General features: G+C 44.3%; 1 protein-coding gene across 1 annotated transcript in view; it reads left to right on the plus strand.

Annotated features, from left to right (window-relative positions):
- The window catches only part of LOC115374177 (CREB-regulated transcription coactivator 2), a 42,799-nt gene that overhangs the window by 21,063 nt on the left and 3,600 nt on the right, over nt 1-18,136 (plus strand). Inside the window, exons 7-16 of the mRNA XM_030072956.1 lie at nt 342-368; nt 1,012-1,091; nt 1,672-1,721; nt 2,581-2,849; nt 8,122-8,606; nt 10,017-10,188; nt 10,312-10,385; nt 14,761-14,961; nt 17,023-17,094; nt 17,866-18,073. Coding sequence (XP_029928816.1) covers nt 342-368; nt 1,012-1,091; nt 1,672-1,721; nt 2,581-2,849; nt 8,122-8,606; nt 10,017-10,188; nt 10,312-10,385; nt 14,761-14,961; nt 17,023-17,094; nt 17,866-18,073 — 1,638 coding nt within the window. The remainder of the gene's footprint in view (nt 1-341; nt 369-1,011; nt 1,092-1,671; nt 1,722-2,580; nt 2,850-8,121; nt 8,607-10,016; nt 10,189-10,311; nt 10,386-14,760; nt 14,962-17,022; nt 17,095-17,865; nt 18,074-18,136) is intronic.

Raw genomic sequence — 18,136 nt, forward strand, 5'->3', positions numbered from 1 at the left:
TGGTTTTAGTTTTTACTTTAGTTGTAGTTTCCTACAGTGACCTTGGTTAGTAGTTTGTGAAAAATCAGAAAAATCAAGGTAATATCAAGGTAATAATATAATATTATTAATAATAATAATAATAATAGTAGTAGTAATAATAATAACAGTGACAGTGACAGTCTGCGTTCAGTGTTTGTGACGGTGCCCACGTTCTCCTCTGGACATAAATAACTAAATGAAACGTTGTGAGCGCCGGGGCGACGTGACCTGATAGTGACGGCCTTTCAGAACCATAACAAACTCACAGAGCTGTGTGTGTGTGTGTGTGTGTGTGTGTGTGTGTGTGTGTGTGGCTGCAGGTCAGAGCGACGGCGAGGCCAGAAGAAGTGAGTAGTGTACAAACACACACACACACACACACACACACACACACCCTCAGATAAGCAGGAGTGCAGTGATATGGTTTTTGAGGCCAGTGTGATATTGAATGTAACATCTTAACACACTTTAAACTGTTTAACACTGCAGTCATTTATACCTGTAGAGCTTCAACAGTGCAATATCCCTGTGTGTGTGTGTGTGTGTGTGTGTGTGTGTGTGTACAGGTTTACTTTATAGTTCATTTAATTATAGTTTATAGTTCTTATTTCTTTCTTCTTGTTTGTTTGTCTTCTTATTTTCTGTTTGTTAGAATTTCGCTTATGCTGATATTTTCAGCCAATCAGAGAAATGAAAACTGACCCGATTCCATTCAGAGATCAATAAAGTATTTCTGATTCCTGATTATTAGCAGCCGGTGTCACTGCTGACATGCGTTATTGTAAGAATCAAAGCCGGAGCAAAAAGAGCTTCAGAAGAGGAGCCGGCGATAACATGAAATATTTTTTTTTTAACAAAACACTGTGTTAGTTTTATTCTGTTGTTAATTTGTATGGAGTGAGATGGCAGTATATAGATATATATATATTAAAAAAAAAAAAAAAAACAGATCAGGTGCTCTGGGTTCACTGTGTGTGTTTTGTCCCTCAGTGTTTCCGTACCCGGTTCCCCCCATCGAGGAGAACGTGTTGGATGAAGGCAAACTGCTGAAGCCCTGGGACACCAAGAAGGTAGAGAACCGCTTTCATCCGGTTTGTTGGTGTGTAACTGTCAGTCACACAGCTTCTGCTGAAAAGTGCTGCGATCATTATTATCAGTGTTTCTGTAGAAAGCCACAGTCTGGATCGCAGCACCTACACATGCACACGTGTTCTGCAGCAAAACCAATACTATATGTGTTTCCATTACATTTTCAATATTATCCATCCACATCCAGTTAATATACATTTTTTGAAAAAAGTCAAGTCAAGTCAAGCTTTATTTTTATAGCACATTTAAAAACAACAGAGGTTGACCAAAGTGCTTTACAGAGTACAGAGTTAGTAAAATATGCTGAAATAAGATAAACTAAGAACAGAATGATTTCAAGTAAAAAAAAGAGAAGAATTAAAATGATTATATTATTAAAAGTAAATTTTTTTTTTTTTTTAACGGTGGCTGCTGATTTGGAAGTTTTGAGAATGAACAAATAAACATTTAAATGAATAAATAAATAAATAAAAATGTCCTCACGAGTTGCAGCTCAGCTCAGTTTTTAGGTTTCTGTGTTTGAACAAAGTGAAACGAGCCGAGTGTGTTTTCTGTCTGCAGCTGCCACTGCTGTCGTCCCGACCCAAATCCTGTGAAGTCCCCGGCATCAAGTGAGTCTGACACACACACACACACACACACACACACACACACACACACAGGTAAGAAGTCAAGCCCAGAAGTGGTGCCACACTTGCAGAGGGGAAAAGGACCTGAGCAGATGATAATAAAGATAACCGGCAGGGCTGTAACGGTTCAGTGAAGCCACGTTTCAGTTTGTACGGCAGTTGTTTTTTTTTTGGGTCATGATTTCAGTTTCTGTTCAGTTTGTTTTGTACATGAGGGAGAAAAAAATCATGGACATTTCTAATGTTCTCTGTATTTTGTCTTATTTAAAAAAAAAAAAAAAACAACCTTTTTTCACACAGACATTAGACTATTTAAAACCAAGCATGAAAATACTTTGAGTGTATTCATTAACTCATCAGCTCAGTGTGAGTCCCGAGCTCAGCAAAACAAGGAGATGCATGGAGAGGGCAGGGTCTCTGCAGACACACACACACACCAACACACACCATCACACACCTCTGCTGCAGCAGGACGTCCCGGTGCTGTGGGTTCTGCTCGGCACAAACACGTCTGGTTGCTCTAAGCTTTATTCAGCTCCGCACACACACACACACACACACTGTCAGACATAAGAAGTGTGTTTGTCGGCTCCTCGGCTCAGCTGCCCGGCGCACCAGAACGTAACCATGACAGAATAATGAGGAGCGCCGCCGTCCTCTACCTGTGTCCCGGGTACAGCGTGCTGCTGCACGTCACACCTGTGCCGGTTAGGCTCCTCCTGTCTCTGCCGCCCAGCAGCTCTGACCTCAGACCACACGCCGCCATGAGGATTATTTTAGATTTTTAGGAAAATCCTGCTCATTCTGTCTTCAGCCATCTGTCTTCCCTCCTCCTCCTCAGTATCTTCCCCTCCCCGGAGCAGCCGTCCACCCCGGCGCACGGCGTTCCCTCGGCCCTGAACACGGGCGGCTCGCTGCCCGACCTGTCCAGCCTGCACTTCCCCTCCCCGCTGCCCACGCCGCTGGACCAGGATGAGCCCGGCTACCCAGGATCCTCCTCTCTGAGCGGGGGCAGCAGCACGGGGAACCTGGCCTCCACCCTCACCCAGCTGGGCATCAACGCCGCCGCCGGGCCGGGGGGCAACGGATCCTTCCACCACCACACACCCGGTGCGTACAGTGTGTGTGTGTGTGTGTGTGTGTGTGTGTGTGCAGGCTGGTGTCAGTGTCATCTACTCATGATCTAAGGATCTGCTGTTTGAATGATCAGATGTCCCTTGGGGAATTGATTCAGCACTGATTGTCTACATATGAATAGATAGATGGATGGATAGATAGATGGATAGATGGATAGATAGATGGATGGATGGATATAGTTTATTGACGTTGCACAGGAACAATAGTAGGCTACACAAAATCTACCTGTCAGCACTAGAAGAGAGAAATATATATCTTTAGGAAAATTAAACACAAGAAGTTAACAAAATGAATGAAGTGGATCAATACAAAGAATAGAAGAAAAAAGAAAAACTTTGCGTACCATATGAGTAATAAGAAATAATATATACTAAAATATATCTATAGACCTTTCACCTTTGAACCTTTGCATTGGACTGTATGTATAATCAATATATCTGTAAAATGTCTATAGAAGACAAAAGGATATGTTTCCCTGCTCAGACAAACATGGAATACCACAGGGATCAGCTTTGGGACCTGTTTTGTTTACACTGTACACGTCAGCCTGTGGACTGACAGGCCGTCACCACAGCATCTCCTTCCACAGGTGACACTCAGCTCCTGTCATCTGCACCTTCAGACACCTGTACAGTAGCTTCATCACATGATTCACTCTCTGACAGATTCCACCGCTCCCTCGCTCCCAACGTGAAATCAGCCAAAATCTGGGTGTTGTCCTGGACGGGACATGAACCTGGAACAGCAGGAAAAAAAAATAGTCCAGTCATGTTTTTATCAACTGAGGAATATTTCCAAAATTAGATCAGACGGAATACTGCAGGGGGTATGTGAGAATTTTTTAAATGTTAATTAAATATATATATATTATAGTCAAGCATAATTCCTAAAATAATTAGCTGATGCTATAGTAAATTTAATAAAAATGTAAATGTAATTTGGATAAAGCACATTTTGTATTTTGTGTGTGTTTGCGGGCTCTGGTCAGGGGGAACTGGGCTGGAAAATTATTTGAAAGGGGAACCGTTACTGTGAAGTTTGAGAGCCACTGGTTTAGAGGCCACAGGTCTGATCCCCGCAGCAGCCGGTGCGTTCACTGCCCTGCTGTTAACCTGTCGGCTGGATGACTGACATGCAGAGGAAGTTTGTGGGCGAGGACAGAGGAGGTGAAATGAGCGGTGGGCTGGAGCTGCGCTAAATTTAGCCCGAGCAAGAGAGAGGGGAGGTTTCTGGGTGGAAGTGCTGTCGGAAAATGTAGCCGTGTCTTATCTGCTGTGAGGTGAGCGTGCCGACCGCAGGCAGGAAGCCGCCGTGAGCTCGGCCGGGCCGGGCCGACACTTCAGCCAGACCTTTATGAACCGTGAGAGACAGAGACAAACCCATCACTTTGCTTCTTTATATTTTAGTCTCAGTGTCTGAGGTAAAGTGTGTGGAAACGCAAAGAAGTTCTGCTTATCTCCTTTCCTCATAACAAGCTGTGAAACGACAGTTTCATTTTCACTGATAATATTGCACTTCCTATAACAAAAAAATGCACCGCTCCTGTTATCACGCAGTGTTCGAAAATAACTTTTTGGTGTAGCAAAAAAATGACCTGCCAACTTGCCCAGAATTATTTTCACACACAGATAACTCAGACATTTTAAAAGATGAAACAACAGCTCCCAGTCCTGGTAGCTCAGCTGGTGGAGCACGTACCGCTTGTTAGGGCGGAGTCCCGGGTTCGAATCTGACCTCAGGCCCTTTGCTGCAGATTATCACAGTTTGGCATTTTTCATTAGTTTTTATTTTTTTATTCCATTCAGACTTTTTGATTTCAATATCAGTTTAGCCTTTTTTTTCCATTCTTTAAAGCGAGTTGGCTAGTTTCGTTTTTATTTTTTGGAAAATGTTTAGGTGTAGTTTTGTTTTTATTAGTTTTAGCACTAGTTTTCGTCTTTTGTTGTAATATGGGGTATTTGTTAGGGGCAAAAAGGTTAGAGACAGTATTGTGTAATAAAAACTCAACCAAACATCAAACCATTTAAAGTAAAGTCTCAGGACAGATGAACAAACACAATCCAAAACACAAAAATAAAAAAGACGTTTATCAGTCAGTGTTTTTGTGTCATTAACCAGAAAAGTTCAGCTGGAAGCAACAAACAACAACAAAATTAGCAGCAACAACAATGGCAACAACAACAACAGTAATGGCAGCAACAACAGTAACAACAGTCACAGTAACGGCAACAACAGTAACAGCAACAACAGTAACAACAGTAACAGTAGCAGCAACAACAGTAACAGTAACAGTAACAACGGTAACAGTAGCAGCAACAACAACAGTAACAGCAACAACAGTAACAACAACAGTAACAGCAACAACAGTAACAACAGTAACAACAGTAACAGTAACAACAGTAATGGTAGCAGCAGCAACAACAGTAACAACAGTAACAACAACAGTAACAGTAACAAAAACAGTAACAACAGTAACAGTAGCAGCAACAACAACAGCAACAACAGCAACAACAGTAACAACAGTAACAGTAACAACAACAGCAACAACAGTAACAACAGTAACAGTAACAACAGTAACAGTAACAGTAGCAGCAACAACAACAGTAACAACAACAGTAACAGCAACAACAGCAACAACAGTAACAACAGTAACAACAGTAACAGTAGCAGCAACAACAACAGTAACAGCAACAACAGTAACAACAGTAACAGTAACAACAGTAACAGTAGCAGCAACAACAACAACAGTAACAGCAACAACAGTAACAACAGTAACAGTAACAGTAGCAGCAACAACAACAGCAACAGTAACAGCAACAACAGTAACAACAGTAACAGTAACAGCAACAACAACAGCAACAACAACAGTAACAACAACAGTAACAACAGTAACAGTAACAGTAGCAGCAACAACAACAACAGTAACAGTAACAACAGTAACAACAGTAACAGTAACAGCAACAACAACAGCAACAACAACAGTAACAACAACAGTAACAACAGTAACAGTAACAGTAGCAGCAACAACAACAACAGTAACAGCAACAACAGTAACAACAGTAACAGCAACAACAACAGTAACAACAACAGTAACAACAGTAACAGTAACAGTAACAGCAACAACAACAGTAACAACAACAGTAACAACAGCAACAACAACAATAACAGCAACAACAACAGTAACAACAACAGTAACAACAACAGTAACAACAGCAACAACAACAGTAACAGCAACAACAACAGTAACAACAACAGTAACAACAACAGTAACAACAACAGTAACAGTAACAAGAGTCGCAGCAGCAGTGGACAGTCAGAGGGATGTTGTCTGTCTGCTGACGACAAACTGCCACAGCTAAAAAACACCCAAATCACCAGCTTATGTATAAAATAAAATGACAGATGAAAACTAAAGACATTGTAATTTTAGTTTATCTTAGTCAGTTTTGTAAACACATTACAGTTCTGGTTAGTTATCTTTTTTTGTGAAGCTTCTTTTTTTATTTTTATTTCAGTTAACCAAAATGATTTTCATACCTAGTTTTGGTTATTTTGTTCGTTTTTGTTGACGATAATAACCTTGGTTGGAAGTTTCCCAGTTCCCAGGTGTACTGAACGCAGCAAAACTTGTTTTCCTGTGATTTGATTGGCTCAGGGTCAGCGAGGGTGTCTGGCGGCCAGCGGGGGCAGAGTTTGAGAAACAGACAAAGACCAGAGAGTGATGATCATCTCAAAACGTTAGCTATCACAGATTGTGGGTGACGCTTATCGGTTCATCAGATTTTAACGGCAGCTGGAGGAGGGGAATGTGCCTCCTCTTCTTGTTTGGAAAAAAAACAAAAGTGGAATGTGGATGAACCTGTTCCGCTCTGTGGATTTAAACAGAGAGACGGAAGGGAGGAAAAAGATGAAGTTAGGAGCTGAGCTGAGGACGGAGGGTCGGAAGGTTCGTTTTGGGACACAGCGATCTCCAGGGGAGGAGCGCTGGGGAAAACAGCCCGGCAGGTCTCAGGAGGGTGGAGCCCCGACACACACGAGCTATTTTTACACCGAGGAGAAAGATGAAGCGATGAAACACTCCCCGAATATTCACACCTTGGTTCAGACCGTTTGCATGTGAAGGGTTTAATATGTTTGACAAATGCTGTTTTTAATTGTGGAGCCTAAATCCGTGACCTGAATATCCGTGATTAATTGTGCGCCGTTAACGAGTAACAGCAACAATTTAAAATAGAGTTTCATTTGTTTGCAGGACAGCTGGGGAGGGGACTCTTGAGTTTTACAAAATGAGCACACATTAACCACCTGGATTACTTTTATTTTGTATTTTAGAAAATATTAAATGGTAAATCACTCAGTCAGGAGGTTCACATCTTAATTTTTTAACTTTATTAGTCCACAGTCAAGCCTCAGACTTTTATATTTCACCACAGCATCAGTTTAGGAGTAGGATAATTTTTCTAAATGTATAATTCGAAATTAATTTGCGGATGATTATTGGTGTTTTGCTGTTTCCTCTGAGCTCGTTTGTGCTGATTGAGTTCACCTTTATTTGACTGGGATTGTTTTTTCAGGAGAGTCCCGGTCAAGACGAGCAGCAGCACATAAAGTTTCAGACACAAAGCCACAGAATCACAGTCACAGAATCCAGACAAACAAAAATAACAAAACTCCAATAAGAATATACCAGTAAACAACATAAATCCAGGAAACGGATCGGTTGTCATTCTCAAAGTCCTTCAACAGTGAGTTAAAACTTAGAATTAGTTTATGAGCTCAAAAAGCACTCAAAGCACTGATTGATTATTGATTATTTGATTTCATGTATTAAATCCTTGGAGAACTCACAGACAGAAAACCCACACCTCCACTGGTGCTGAGCTGCACATAAACTGTATGTCAGGAACAAGTGTTTTATGATAAAAGGCCGTATGTTACCAGCAAAAATGGCTAAAAGAATAAAATTGGAAAAGGGATTTAAAAAAGAGAAAGCAGCACATTTAAAATGTTCTTTTAAATAAATGTACAGTTGACATTTCAGTGCAGAGCCATGCTGACTTCAGCAGGATTCTCTGTTATGGGAATTAAACCTGCAACCCTTTTTTCTGTTTTCTGTTTCTCAGCATCAGCCGTGCTTCTTTGTCTTTAGTTTTTTTTTTTTCCAGGCTCGGTTCATCCTGATTGGATGCTGTGAATCCGTTTGTATTTACAGGGTTTTTGTTGTGTTTGTGTTTTTTTTTCCCAGGTCTCTTGGCGTCTCTACAGAGCACGCTCAGTAACCCCTCCCTGCAGTCGTCGCTAAGCAACCCCAACATCCAGTCCTCACTCAGCAGCCACTCCTTTTCCAACTCGCTGAGCTCCGCCTCCCTGCACTCGTCGCTTAGCAACCCCTCCCTGCAGTCCTCGCTCAGCTCCTCCCCCTCCCTGCCGTCCTCCCTCAGCAGCCAATCGCTGCACTCCTCGCTCAGCAACTCGTCCCTGAGCGGCCAGTCCCTCCAGTCGGCGTCCAGCAGCAACCCCAGCTACAGCGGCGGGGTGGGCGGGACCGGCTCCCCCTCCTCCTCCTACTCGCCGCTGCTCAGCGGCCAGAGCCAGCCGCCACTCAGCACGTCGCCACGGAGACGGGTGCAGCTCTCGCCTCTGATCCTGCCCATGGGAGGAGAGACACGGAGACATCACTCCAAGCAGTTCTCACCCACCATCTCCCCCACACTGTCCTCCATCACACAGGTAACACACACACACACGTGCACACACACACACACACACACACACACACACTCTTGAGCTCAGTGGCGTAGACCTGTGTGTGTATACACTTCAGAGCTGGCACGATATGTTTATCTGCCAATTCAATACTGTATCGATATGTGGGTGTTGATTTGATATGTGTTGCGATTCATAAGTATTGAGATTCAATATTAGGATTTATTGTGATTTTAGTTTTCTGAATCCTCCTCCAGTTTGTGTGTGTAAAGTCTGATGAGGCTGTGATTCTCCTAGAGGTCACTAGAGGTCATTTTCTCCAGCGACGTCCAGTTGGACAAAAGTCTCTGCCTGCAGTGAAATGGCTGCTATGGGGGCCAACATCATCACACAGGAATCAAATGTGGCTCATTGAATCCACAAGAGTCTCAGCTTTCCAGTCAAAGCCAACTGATGCAGCTCCAAGACTGTTTAGGCCCCAGTCTGCACACACACACCATTTTACAACAGGCCACAAGAACACATGTGGACTGCAGGCTTTGGGGCCCAAACTGCATGGGATTAGCAGAAGGTGGGCGTGTCTGCAAAGGGGAGAGAACCCATTTTCATTCACACAGCTGGAGGTCAGAGGTCAAGGGACCCTGCTGGCATGACTTGTTGATTCCTGAGGTCGTCTAGTTTCATGTGATACTGGTATCTTTACTTTAAATCAATTCAGTAATAAAAAATTATTTAAAAAATTATTAATAAACAAAGAATCACAATACTTCAGTGAATCAGTTTTTCTCCCCACCCCAGTATACTCGCTGCCGTGTTCACACACACACACACACACACACACACACACACAGTGTCAACACGGCGTCATGTTGACAGTGGTAACCCCTCGCTCCTCCTGTGATCGTGACCGTGTGGAGCTCACACTTTGATCTTCTCGCTCTGTTTGCTGCCAAACAAACAGCAGCCACACGGCACCAGGTCAAATCATAAAGCTGACATGTGCCAAAACCTCATTATAAATGAATTATTGTGGTGTCGTGTCATATCTACAGACCTCTGTAAAAATCACATCATCATTATTTCAGAGAAAATGATGTGTGTGTGTGTGTGTGTGTGTGTGTGTGTGTGTGTGTGTGTTTTCACCGTGTTGTTCAGCCATACTGCCACTGCAGTTCCACACAGGTCACTCAGATCATTCAGGGTTCAGTTGTCAGCTGCAGAAAATCTTTTCTCCAGCTCACATAAAACACAAAATTTCATCCTGCAGCAAAATATCAGAGAGTTGGCTCAGTGAAATAGATGGAAGCTGACGGGACGCGTGTGTGTTCGTCTCAGAGATTCAGAGTGTCTTGACTTGCTCTGTTTGCTGCCAAACAAACTGAACTCATCACCCTCCCCCCTCCGGAGCGACTGACACTGATGTTTTCCCCTCAGGGCGTTCCTCTGGACACCAGCAAGCTGCCGCTGGACCAGAGGCTGCCCCCCTACCCCTTCAGCCAGTCCCACCAGCACCAGCCCCACCAGGCCGGCCAGCAGCACCACCAGCAGCTGCACCGCCTGCAGCAGCAGCCGCCGCGGCCCAGCATGCAACAGCAACAACAACAACAGCAACAACAACAGCAACAGCAGCAGCAGCAGCAGCAACAACAACAACAACAACAACATCAACAACAACAACAACAACATCAACAACAACATCAACAACATCAACAACAGCAGCAGCAACAGGCTCTGCAGCAGCTCCACCTGCACAACCTCCGCAACGCCCACAACCAGCAGCTGCAGCAGCAGCACTTCGCCCCGGTGAGCCACCACCCGCTCCCCTCCACACTCCCCTCCACACTCCCCTCCACACTCCCCTCCACACTCCCCTCCACACTGCACCGCCGCTGCACCGCCGCTGCACCGCCGCGACGCTGCACCGCCGATAACAGACAGGAGACGCTGCAGTCTATGCAGTGTGCATCCTGATACCTGAAGTTTTACATGACAATATTGACAAAATATTACACCTGAAGTCAGCATTTTTAATGTATACATTATCTGATATTATGTCATATATCACAGTTTTTCTCAGCTGCTTTAGTGCTTTTCTCAGATCATCATTAACATTTTCTCAAGATTTCATGCATTTCACGACACAGTTAGTGCAAACTGCAAAACCTGTTGGATAACCTGCAAAAGCGTGGCGCTTGTTCAAAGTGATTAGTTTATGTCTCAAAAGCAGGTATTTATCCCAGTGAACCTGTCAGTGTCATCAAAATGACAAGTCGTCACACCACTGTGTGTGAACCAGACAGTCATCACTCTGTCATGTCCTCCTCACTCTGTCATGTCCTCATCACTCTGTCATGTCCTCATCCCTCTGTCATGTCCTCCTCACTCTGTCATGTCCTCATCACTCTGTCATGTCCTCATCACTCTGTCACGTTCTCATCACTCTGTCATTGCTTTCTGATACCAGATCTTGGTGACTGAGATGACAGCACTATACAGTAGAGTTCTCATCGGGCCTGAAAATTAAGACCCGACCCGAACCAGGCCTGACTGGGCCAGCCCGAGGCCCGACCCGACCCGACTAATTAGCTGAACTTTAGGCCCGACAGCCCGATAAAGCAAGGGAAAAAAAACAAAAACAAAACGCCAAATTCACCATTATTTAGCAGAGCCGGTGGCTCAAATTCTAGTAGCAGTGAGAGAACGGACATAATAGTTGGCGAAAGGCAGCTTCAAATGTTCAGTTGTTCATAAAACATAAAAGTAGGCTATTAATTTCTCCGTTCTCTACTTCTCTGTGGTAAAGTGTCTTTGATTTATGACTCTGCCGAGCAGTGGCGGTTTTGCCTATGTTGCTGCCCTAGGCGAAATTACTGGCTTGCGCCCTTTCATGTTACTACTCCAACCCCCCTGCCCCCACGGCACCAGTCGGCCGCGGCACCGGGGCACCATCAGTCGGCATCAGGTGAAGCGGCCGCTCAACTGTCAGATCCGGCAGACCTGACGGGTGGGCGCGGTATCGGACGGTGCCGAGGCCGGCCCGCCTGATGCCGACTGATGGTGCCGCGGCATGTGCGGGTCAATATGGTAGTCTAGAAAACTGGAGATTTTTTTTTTTTTCTCGTGCGCCCCCAAGTAGATTGCGCCCTGGGCAGTTGCACTGCCCATAGCAGAAACCGTCCCTGCTGCCGAGTCTGCCAGCACAGCGGGATGCTGCTGCAACTCTCTCTCACTTGTTTGCGCTGCGCTCGCACAGCTGGTTGTCTGTCTGTCACTGAAAGTTTAGCCTCCAAATCCAATCCAGTCTCTCACTCTCTCCACCAGTCACATAAAAATGAAACGTCATAATCAATAACACAACACATAATTCTATTTTTTATTTTAAAAAAAAAAAAATCCCCCACAGAACCCGAAGCCCGACCCGACCCGCCCAATTCACGTAATTTTTAGGCAGAATATGAGAACTCTACTATACAGTATTTGTGTAGCCCGGCTTTTTGAAAACTACAAGCCTAAAGTTACACATTCTAACTAAAACTTACAGATTTCTGTATTTTGTGAAGTGACTGATTACAGTATACAAGGCACTGAATTTTACTGTGCTCTTTTCAGTTGCAACTTGTTTACAGACGTTCTTACAGTAGGCTACAACAACAACAAAAAAGCCTTTTACAGTAACGTGCAAAGGAAAAAAGAAACACCCCTCGGCCCGTTGTGACTGGACAGGGACACAGTAAATGACTCCTGTGCATCCAGACGTTCCTCTCTGTCTGGCCACATATTCTCATCAGCATGGCAGCGGATGCACTGCACTGATGAAAATACCTTCTTGAATGGTGAATCCATCCTCTGCGGGTGTATGAGGATGCTGATCAGACACTTTCCACCTCCAGGCAGAAAAAATCTCTTCTACCGGGTTGAGGAGAGGGGAGTAGGGAGGGAGGTACCGTCATCCTCTCATGTGCCACAAACCACTCAGTCTTATCAGCTGTGAATGGTGGAGTCGCACGTTATCCCAAATGACCATGTATTTGGTTAGATGGTCTCCAACCAGACGCCCTTCATTTTCAGGGATAATGTCCCTTTAAAGGGCGTCTGAAAATGTGAGGAGATGCTGGGTGTTGTACGGGCCCGTGAGGGGGATATGGTGTGCATGGAAATGGCTGCACACATATAATATACATATACATACCTGTAATATTCCCTCGTCGTTGGCCTGGCACATCAGTCGTAGCTCTCGGGCCGATCCGATTTCTGCCACGCCTTCTGCCTGTGGCTCGACTGAAACCGGCCTCGTCAGTGAGGATGAAGCTGTGCAGAGGCTCCATGCTGTCCAGCTCCAGTACACGCTAATCAAGAAAAGAGGAAAAAACTGTAAAAAGTTGTTTCTGCATGCATTTAGAAGAGCATCTTTTACAGTACATTAGGCTACTGTAAATATACATATACATACAGTATTGTCATGCGACTCCACCACACTGTATTACTCTACACAGAGTACACAAGAGTTTATAGTACTGAAAACATGGAACCTGATTGGATGTTCCTGAGCATGTTGTTGTCGTCTGTCCCAGCCCTCTGTGTCCGCCTCAGTCTGATGACACTGTTTGCAGTCACCATTTCACAAATGGCTTCCTCTTGACGAGGAGTAAAAATGACTCTTCCTCCACCTCCCTGAGGTAGTCTTGCAATCCCATGTGGTTCAGAGTGAATTTACACTCACAGTAAGCAGTAAATCATATCACATCCAATACTTCCTGCTGTAAAATATGTTGTAAAACACCACAGGAGGCCTGAAGTAAATGAGCACAATAGGGGCCTAAATATAAGATAAGATAAGATAAGATATTCCTTTATTAGTCCCACGGTGGGGAAATTTCACGCATTACAGCAGCAAAGTGGATAGCAAGATATGAAGCAAAATTTACATTATAAACAGTATCAACAGATAATAAATAGCAAAAAGCAATATAAACATTCTAAAAAGGAATATAGAAAAACAAAATAGAAATATGAACAATTTAAACAACAATATACAGTAAAATGTGAGAAGTCACAGGGAGACATTTGCAGCACTGTAGTGCCGTGCCAGTTACAGTCATGACATGCTGCTGTAAACACACCTGTTCTCCTGACGAAAGGTTTGAATGATTGAGTTTACAGTGGCTCTCCCAGCATTTGGCCCGGCCTCAGCCGTTGTGAGGCCATGATTGACAGCATGGTCCACAGCCCCATGTACTCCTCTTCCTCTGGTTTGTCCCCTTCCTCCTCGCGTCCTCGCCCCTCCTCCGCGGCGCTGACCTTGTAGAAGTGGTACAGACGTCCTGCTCGGTTCACACCGTTAAGGGATTCAGCTGTGAACGGGCTGATCATTAGTGAAAGCTGAGAGTCACCTGAGCAAATATCTCCAGAAAAAACATGATAGACATGTATGTAAAGATATAAAGATGTAAAGATTTTGACAACTTTTACATGTAATGACTCAATAAGGACTGTTAGTTTTATAGGGGCTGGTTATTCAGCATGCAGGCGGTGCAGTGAGCTGTGGAGGCACGACGTCAGCAGATCATAACGTTACAGGGACAAAACTGCATGACGTACAAAAACATTTGCTCTTTGTTCAAAGTGATGAGAAATCTACTGTGATGAGCACAGTGACTTCATGTGGTGGAGGCTGAATGAGAAGTTTAGAGAATTTCAGTTCTGCTCTGAGAAATGCACTAAAGCAACTGAGAGAAACTGTAATATCATTACATTAAAGCAAAAAATCCAGGTCACTTTCTCATGTAGGTGATGCACATTTCACTTCTTATTTTTCTTCATCAAAACGAGAATGAAAATATCAGCACTTTAAAGAAAAATAAGATGCGTATAATCTCGCTCTTATAGTGACCGTGCTCACTTACTTTGTATTTGATCTATGATATATTCTTTTTCTTGTAGGAAAATGTGAGTAACACAAAGGAGAATAGCATTAAATCAGTTAATAAATCATTCATTGTCCAGTCCACTTTGTGTTGACTGGGTGAGAAACCTCGACGCTAACGTGCCTCTCCAGCACACTCAGAAAATATTGGCATTTTTTTCTTGCAGTTCACGACACACAGCTGTTTCGCTTTGTCGTTATTTTGTCTGTCAAAATAAATTTTTTCTTTCTTCTTTGGTGGTGTTTGCTGACGAGCAGCAGAGACCCTCAGCGCCGCAGAGCAGCAGCACTCTGATAAAAAGTGAAGGCGTGTTGGAGCAGAGCTCCCAGGGCTCCCAGGGCTCCCAGTGTCTGGTCAAACAGGAGGCGGAGCAGCAGGCGGAGCAGAGGGGCGGCGGCCTGCCACACCTGCAGCACATCAGCCACAGCCTGGCCTCCGACCTCGGACTCTACAACGTAAGTCACCGCCGCCCTCTGGCTCCTCCCCTCCACCTGTCCAAAGCATCAGCGAGCACCGCTCCGCTGTCCTTTCTGTGTCCGAGCGGCTCAGGTGTCATGTCCCCTCCATGCCGCTTTTAAAGGGGATGGGAGGCGGCGCTCTGATTGGTTCACTGCAGGTTATGTTGTGTTAGTATGTGTTAGTATGTGCAGTGGTGATGCAGCTTCACATGCGGCGGCAGGAGGAGCCTGCAGAAGCTGCAGACAGATGCTTTATCTCAGCGTCTGTCTGCAGACTGTGTCGTCCCCGTCGCTCTGCCAGCAGCACTGAGCCGCTCTGCTGCTCCGCCCTCACTCGGGACATGACGTCGTCGTGAGTGAAGCAACAAACACTTTGAAATCCTGTTGACGTGTCCAGAGCGTCTGGACTGACCGACTGGAATCACATGTCAGACCACCTCCAAAAGAGGGGTGGATCTGATTGGAAAAATTGCATTCCATGTTCACTGCAAAAACACAAAATCTTACCAAGATTATTTGTCTTATTTCAAGTCAAAATATCTCATTACACTTAAAATAAGACATGATCACCTCAGAAGTAACTTGTTTTTAGACTTGAAACAAGTGAAAATTTGCTTGTTTCATTGGCAAAATTTGCCAGTGGAAAAAGTGAAAATTCACTTGAAATAAGTGAAAATTAGCTAGAAACAAGAAACAAATTTTGCCAATGAAACAAGCAAATTTTCACTTGAAACGAGAGACAATTGTCTAAAAACAAGTTCCTTCTGAGGTGATCATGTCTTATTTTAAGTGTAATGAGATATTTTGACTGGAAATAAGACATTTTTGACTTGAAGTAAGACAAATAATCTTGGTAAGATTTTGAGTTTTTGCAGTGCTGTTTTTTTGCTGTCCAGACTTTCTAAAATCAATCTGGGTACTTCCTCAGTACTCAGTAATTCCTCAGAATATTATTGAAATCACATTTTAGCCGAGTGCAGCATCCACAGAGGTCAGATAGTAAAGGTAAAATGTGCCAGAATGTTATTATAAAATAAGTATTGTGGTGTTCTACAAATCATATCAACATTGTATTAGTAGTGTTTTTGCCAGTGAAAATGAAAATTATGATGCCAAAATTTTAATTTATACAGTATTTGCAATATCTTTCAAAATAAGTCCGGTGTATGTTTTTCCCTGCCACTGCAGCTCCACGCAGGTCAGATCTGTGCTGAGAAGCTGCAGGATCGTTCAGGGAGAGATGGAGGGATGCAGAACGTCTGTCCTCCAGCTCACATTAAACACAAAACTTCGTCTGTGCTGTTTTAGATCAGATTGAGCAGAGCGGCAGCACGTTTGGTTTCCTGTTGAGCCTTCAGGCTGAGACACAGCGTACAGAAATGCCCACCATCACAGTGAAAAGAGCAGGTGGACGTGAACTCCAGTAATATTCTGAACATGATATTTGGCTGGAAGCTTTTTTCTGTGTGGAAATCAAACGGGGCAGAAAACTAATATTTATCGTCCTGACTCAGCTCTTACTCATGTCTAAAATCCACTCGCCGCTTTTATATTTCATTAAGCAAAGTGGCTGCTGCAGTGGGCGGATTGAAGGCTGCTGCATAGTAACGATCAACTGATTTATTGGTTTATAGATACATGCTTATTGATCTATGAATCCTTATTTCTTCAGCTTGAGAGCAGGGACGCCGTGAGGCTTCCTGTGGACTCGGGCTGCCTCCTCGGGGACTCATGTGGGATTAAAGTGGCAGTTCTCTGCAGAGGATCAACCAGAGACGTTTGAACGCTGAGATTAGCCCACCAGGAAGTGAAACCATAGTCTGATATAAACCCTCCCCCTCCTCCCTCACAGCTTTAATCTGATGGTTTGAGTTGAGCGTCACTGAATTGGACTGAAAGAAAAAGGCTTGAGAGGGTTCAGGTTAGTTTGTGTTGATGCTGCATGACCAGGGCGGGGCTAACTCCTTATCCCTCTCTCTCCCTCTCTCTCTCTCTCTCTCTCTCTCTCTCTCTCTCTCTCTCTCTCTCTCTCTCTCTCTCTCTCTCTCTCTCTCTCAGGACTCTCTGTTCAACTCTCTCCTGGACGATCCTTACCTGAGCCTGCAGCTCACCGGCAGATCCAACCAGCAGGTAATAACAGGCGTCTCAGGTGATGTTACACCATAGAAACTGAATGTGTAGAGCCTGGGCCTTTTGTTCACAGCTGCTATGGGAGCCAACATCATCACACATGAATCAATCAATCAATCAATCAATCAATCAATCAAATGTGGCTCATTGAATCCACAAGAGTCTCAGCTTTCCAGTCAAAGCCAACTGATGCAGCTCCAAGCCTGTTTAGGCCCCAGTGCAGTGTCTTTACTTCAAATCATTTTAGCAATAAAGAAATTGATTTAAAAATTGTTTAACCCTTTATCGGGCAAGTGACTATTTTTGGTAATTTCAAAAATTTTACATTCCCTGTCTCAGTTAGTTCAATAATCATTTGGTCTTCACCCAGCCAATCAGCAAAGATCGCTCTACATCCCAGGTCACATGATCGTTGCATTTGACCAATCTCAATGGCCTTGATTTTCTTTTTTGAAAAATTTTATAAAAGTAATAAAGTCCTGTCATGTTCACTAATAACAGTCTAGGGTTGTTTTTTGAATTTCAAAGTATTTCAATGAGTTCCCTATAAAGGGTTAAGAAAAAGAATTGTGATACTTAAATGAATAATGTTCTTTCCCGACCCCGCGTTAAAACATGAGACAGTCTGAGCTCTTCCCTGCTGCTGGGGTTTCTGCTTGTGTCCACAGAATACTTTGAATACACGTGTCTGTGATAAAAGAAAATACCAATAAGCTGATCATGAGTGAAGACATAATGAATCTCATCCAGTTACTGTGTTTTGTCGTTCAGTTCACCATGGAGAGCCAGGGCGACGGCCTGTCGCTGAACCACTCCGGCCTGGGCTGCGGCAGCGCTGCCGACAAGAGCCAGTACCCCCCCGGCCCCCAGGGCTCCCTGGACCTGCAGGACCCCGGAGACCAGCAGCTCCTCAACAACCAGAACCAGAACTACAGCGGCGGCGAGGGGCGGCACAACGTTCCCAACATCATCCTCACCGGTATGTGAGGACCCAAACGCCATCAGACTGTCGGGCTTACAAACCGATACTGGAGTCGGTCCA

Source organism: Myripristis murdjan, chromosome 16, assembly GCF_902150065.1.
Source record: "Myripristis murdjan chromosome 16, fMyrMur1.1, whole genome shotgun sequence".
In the NCBI taxonomy this organism is placed as follows: domain Eukaryota; kingdom Metazoa; phylum Chordata; class Actinopteri; order Holocentriformes; family Holocentridae; genus Myripristis; species Myripristis murdjan.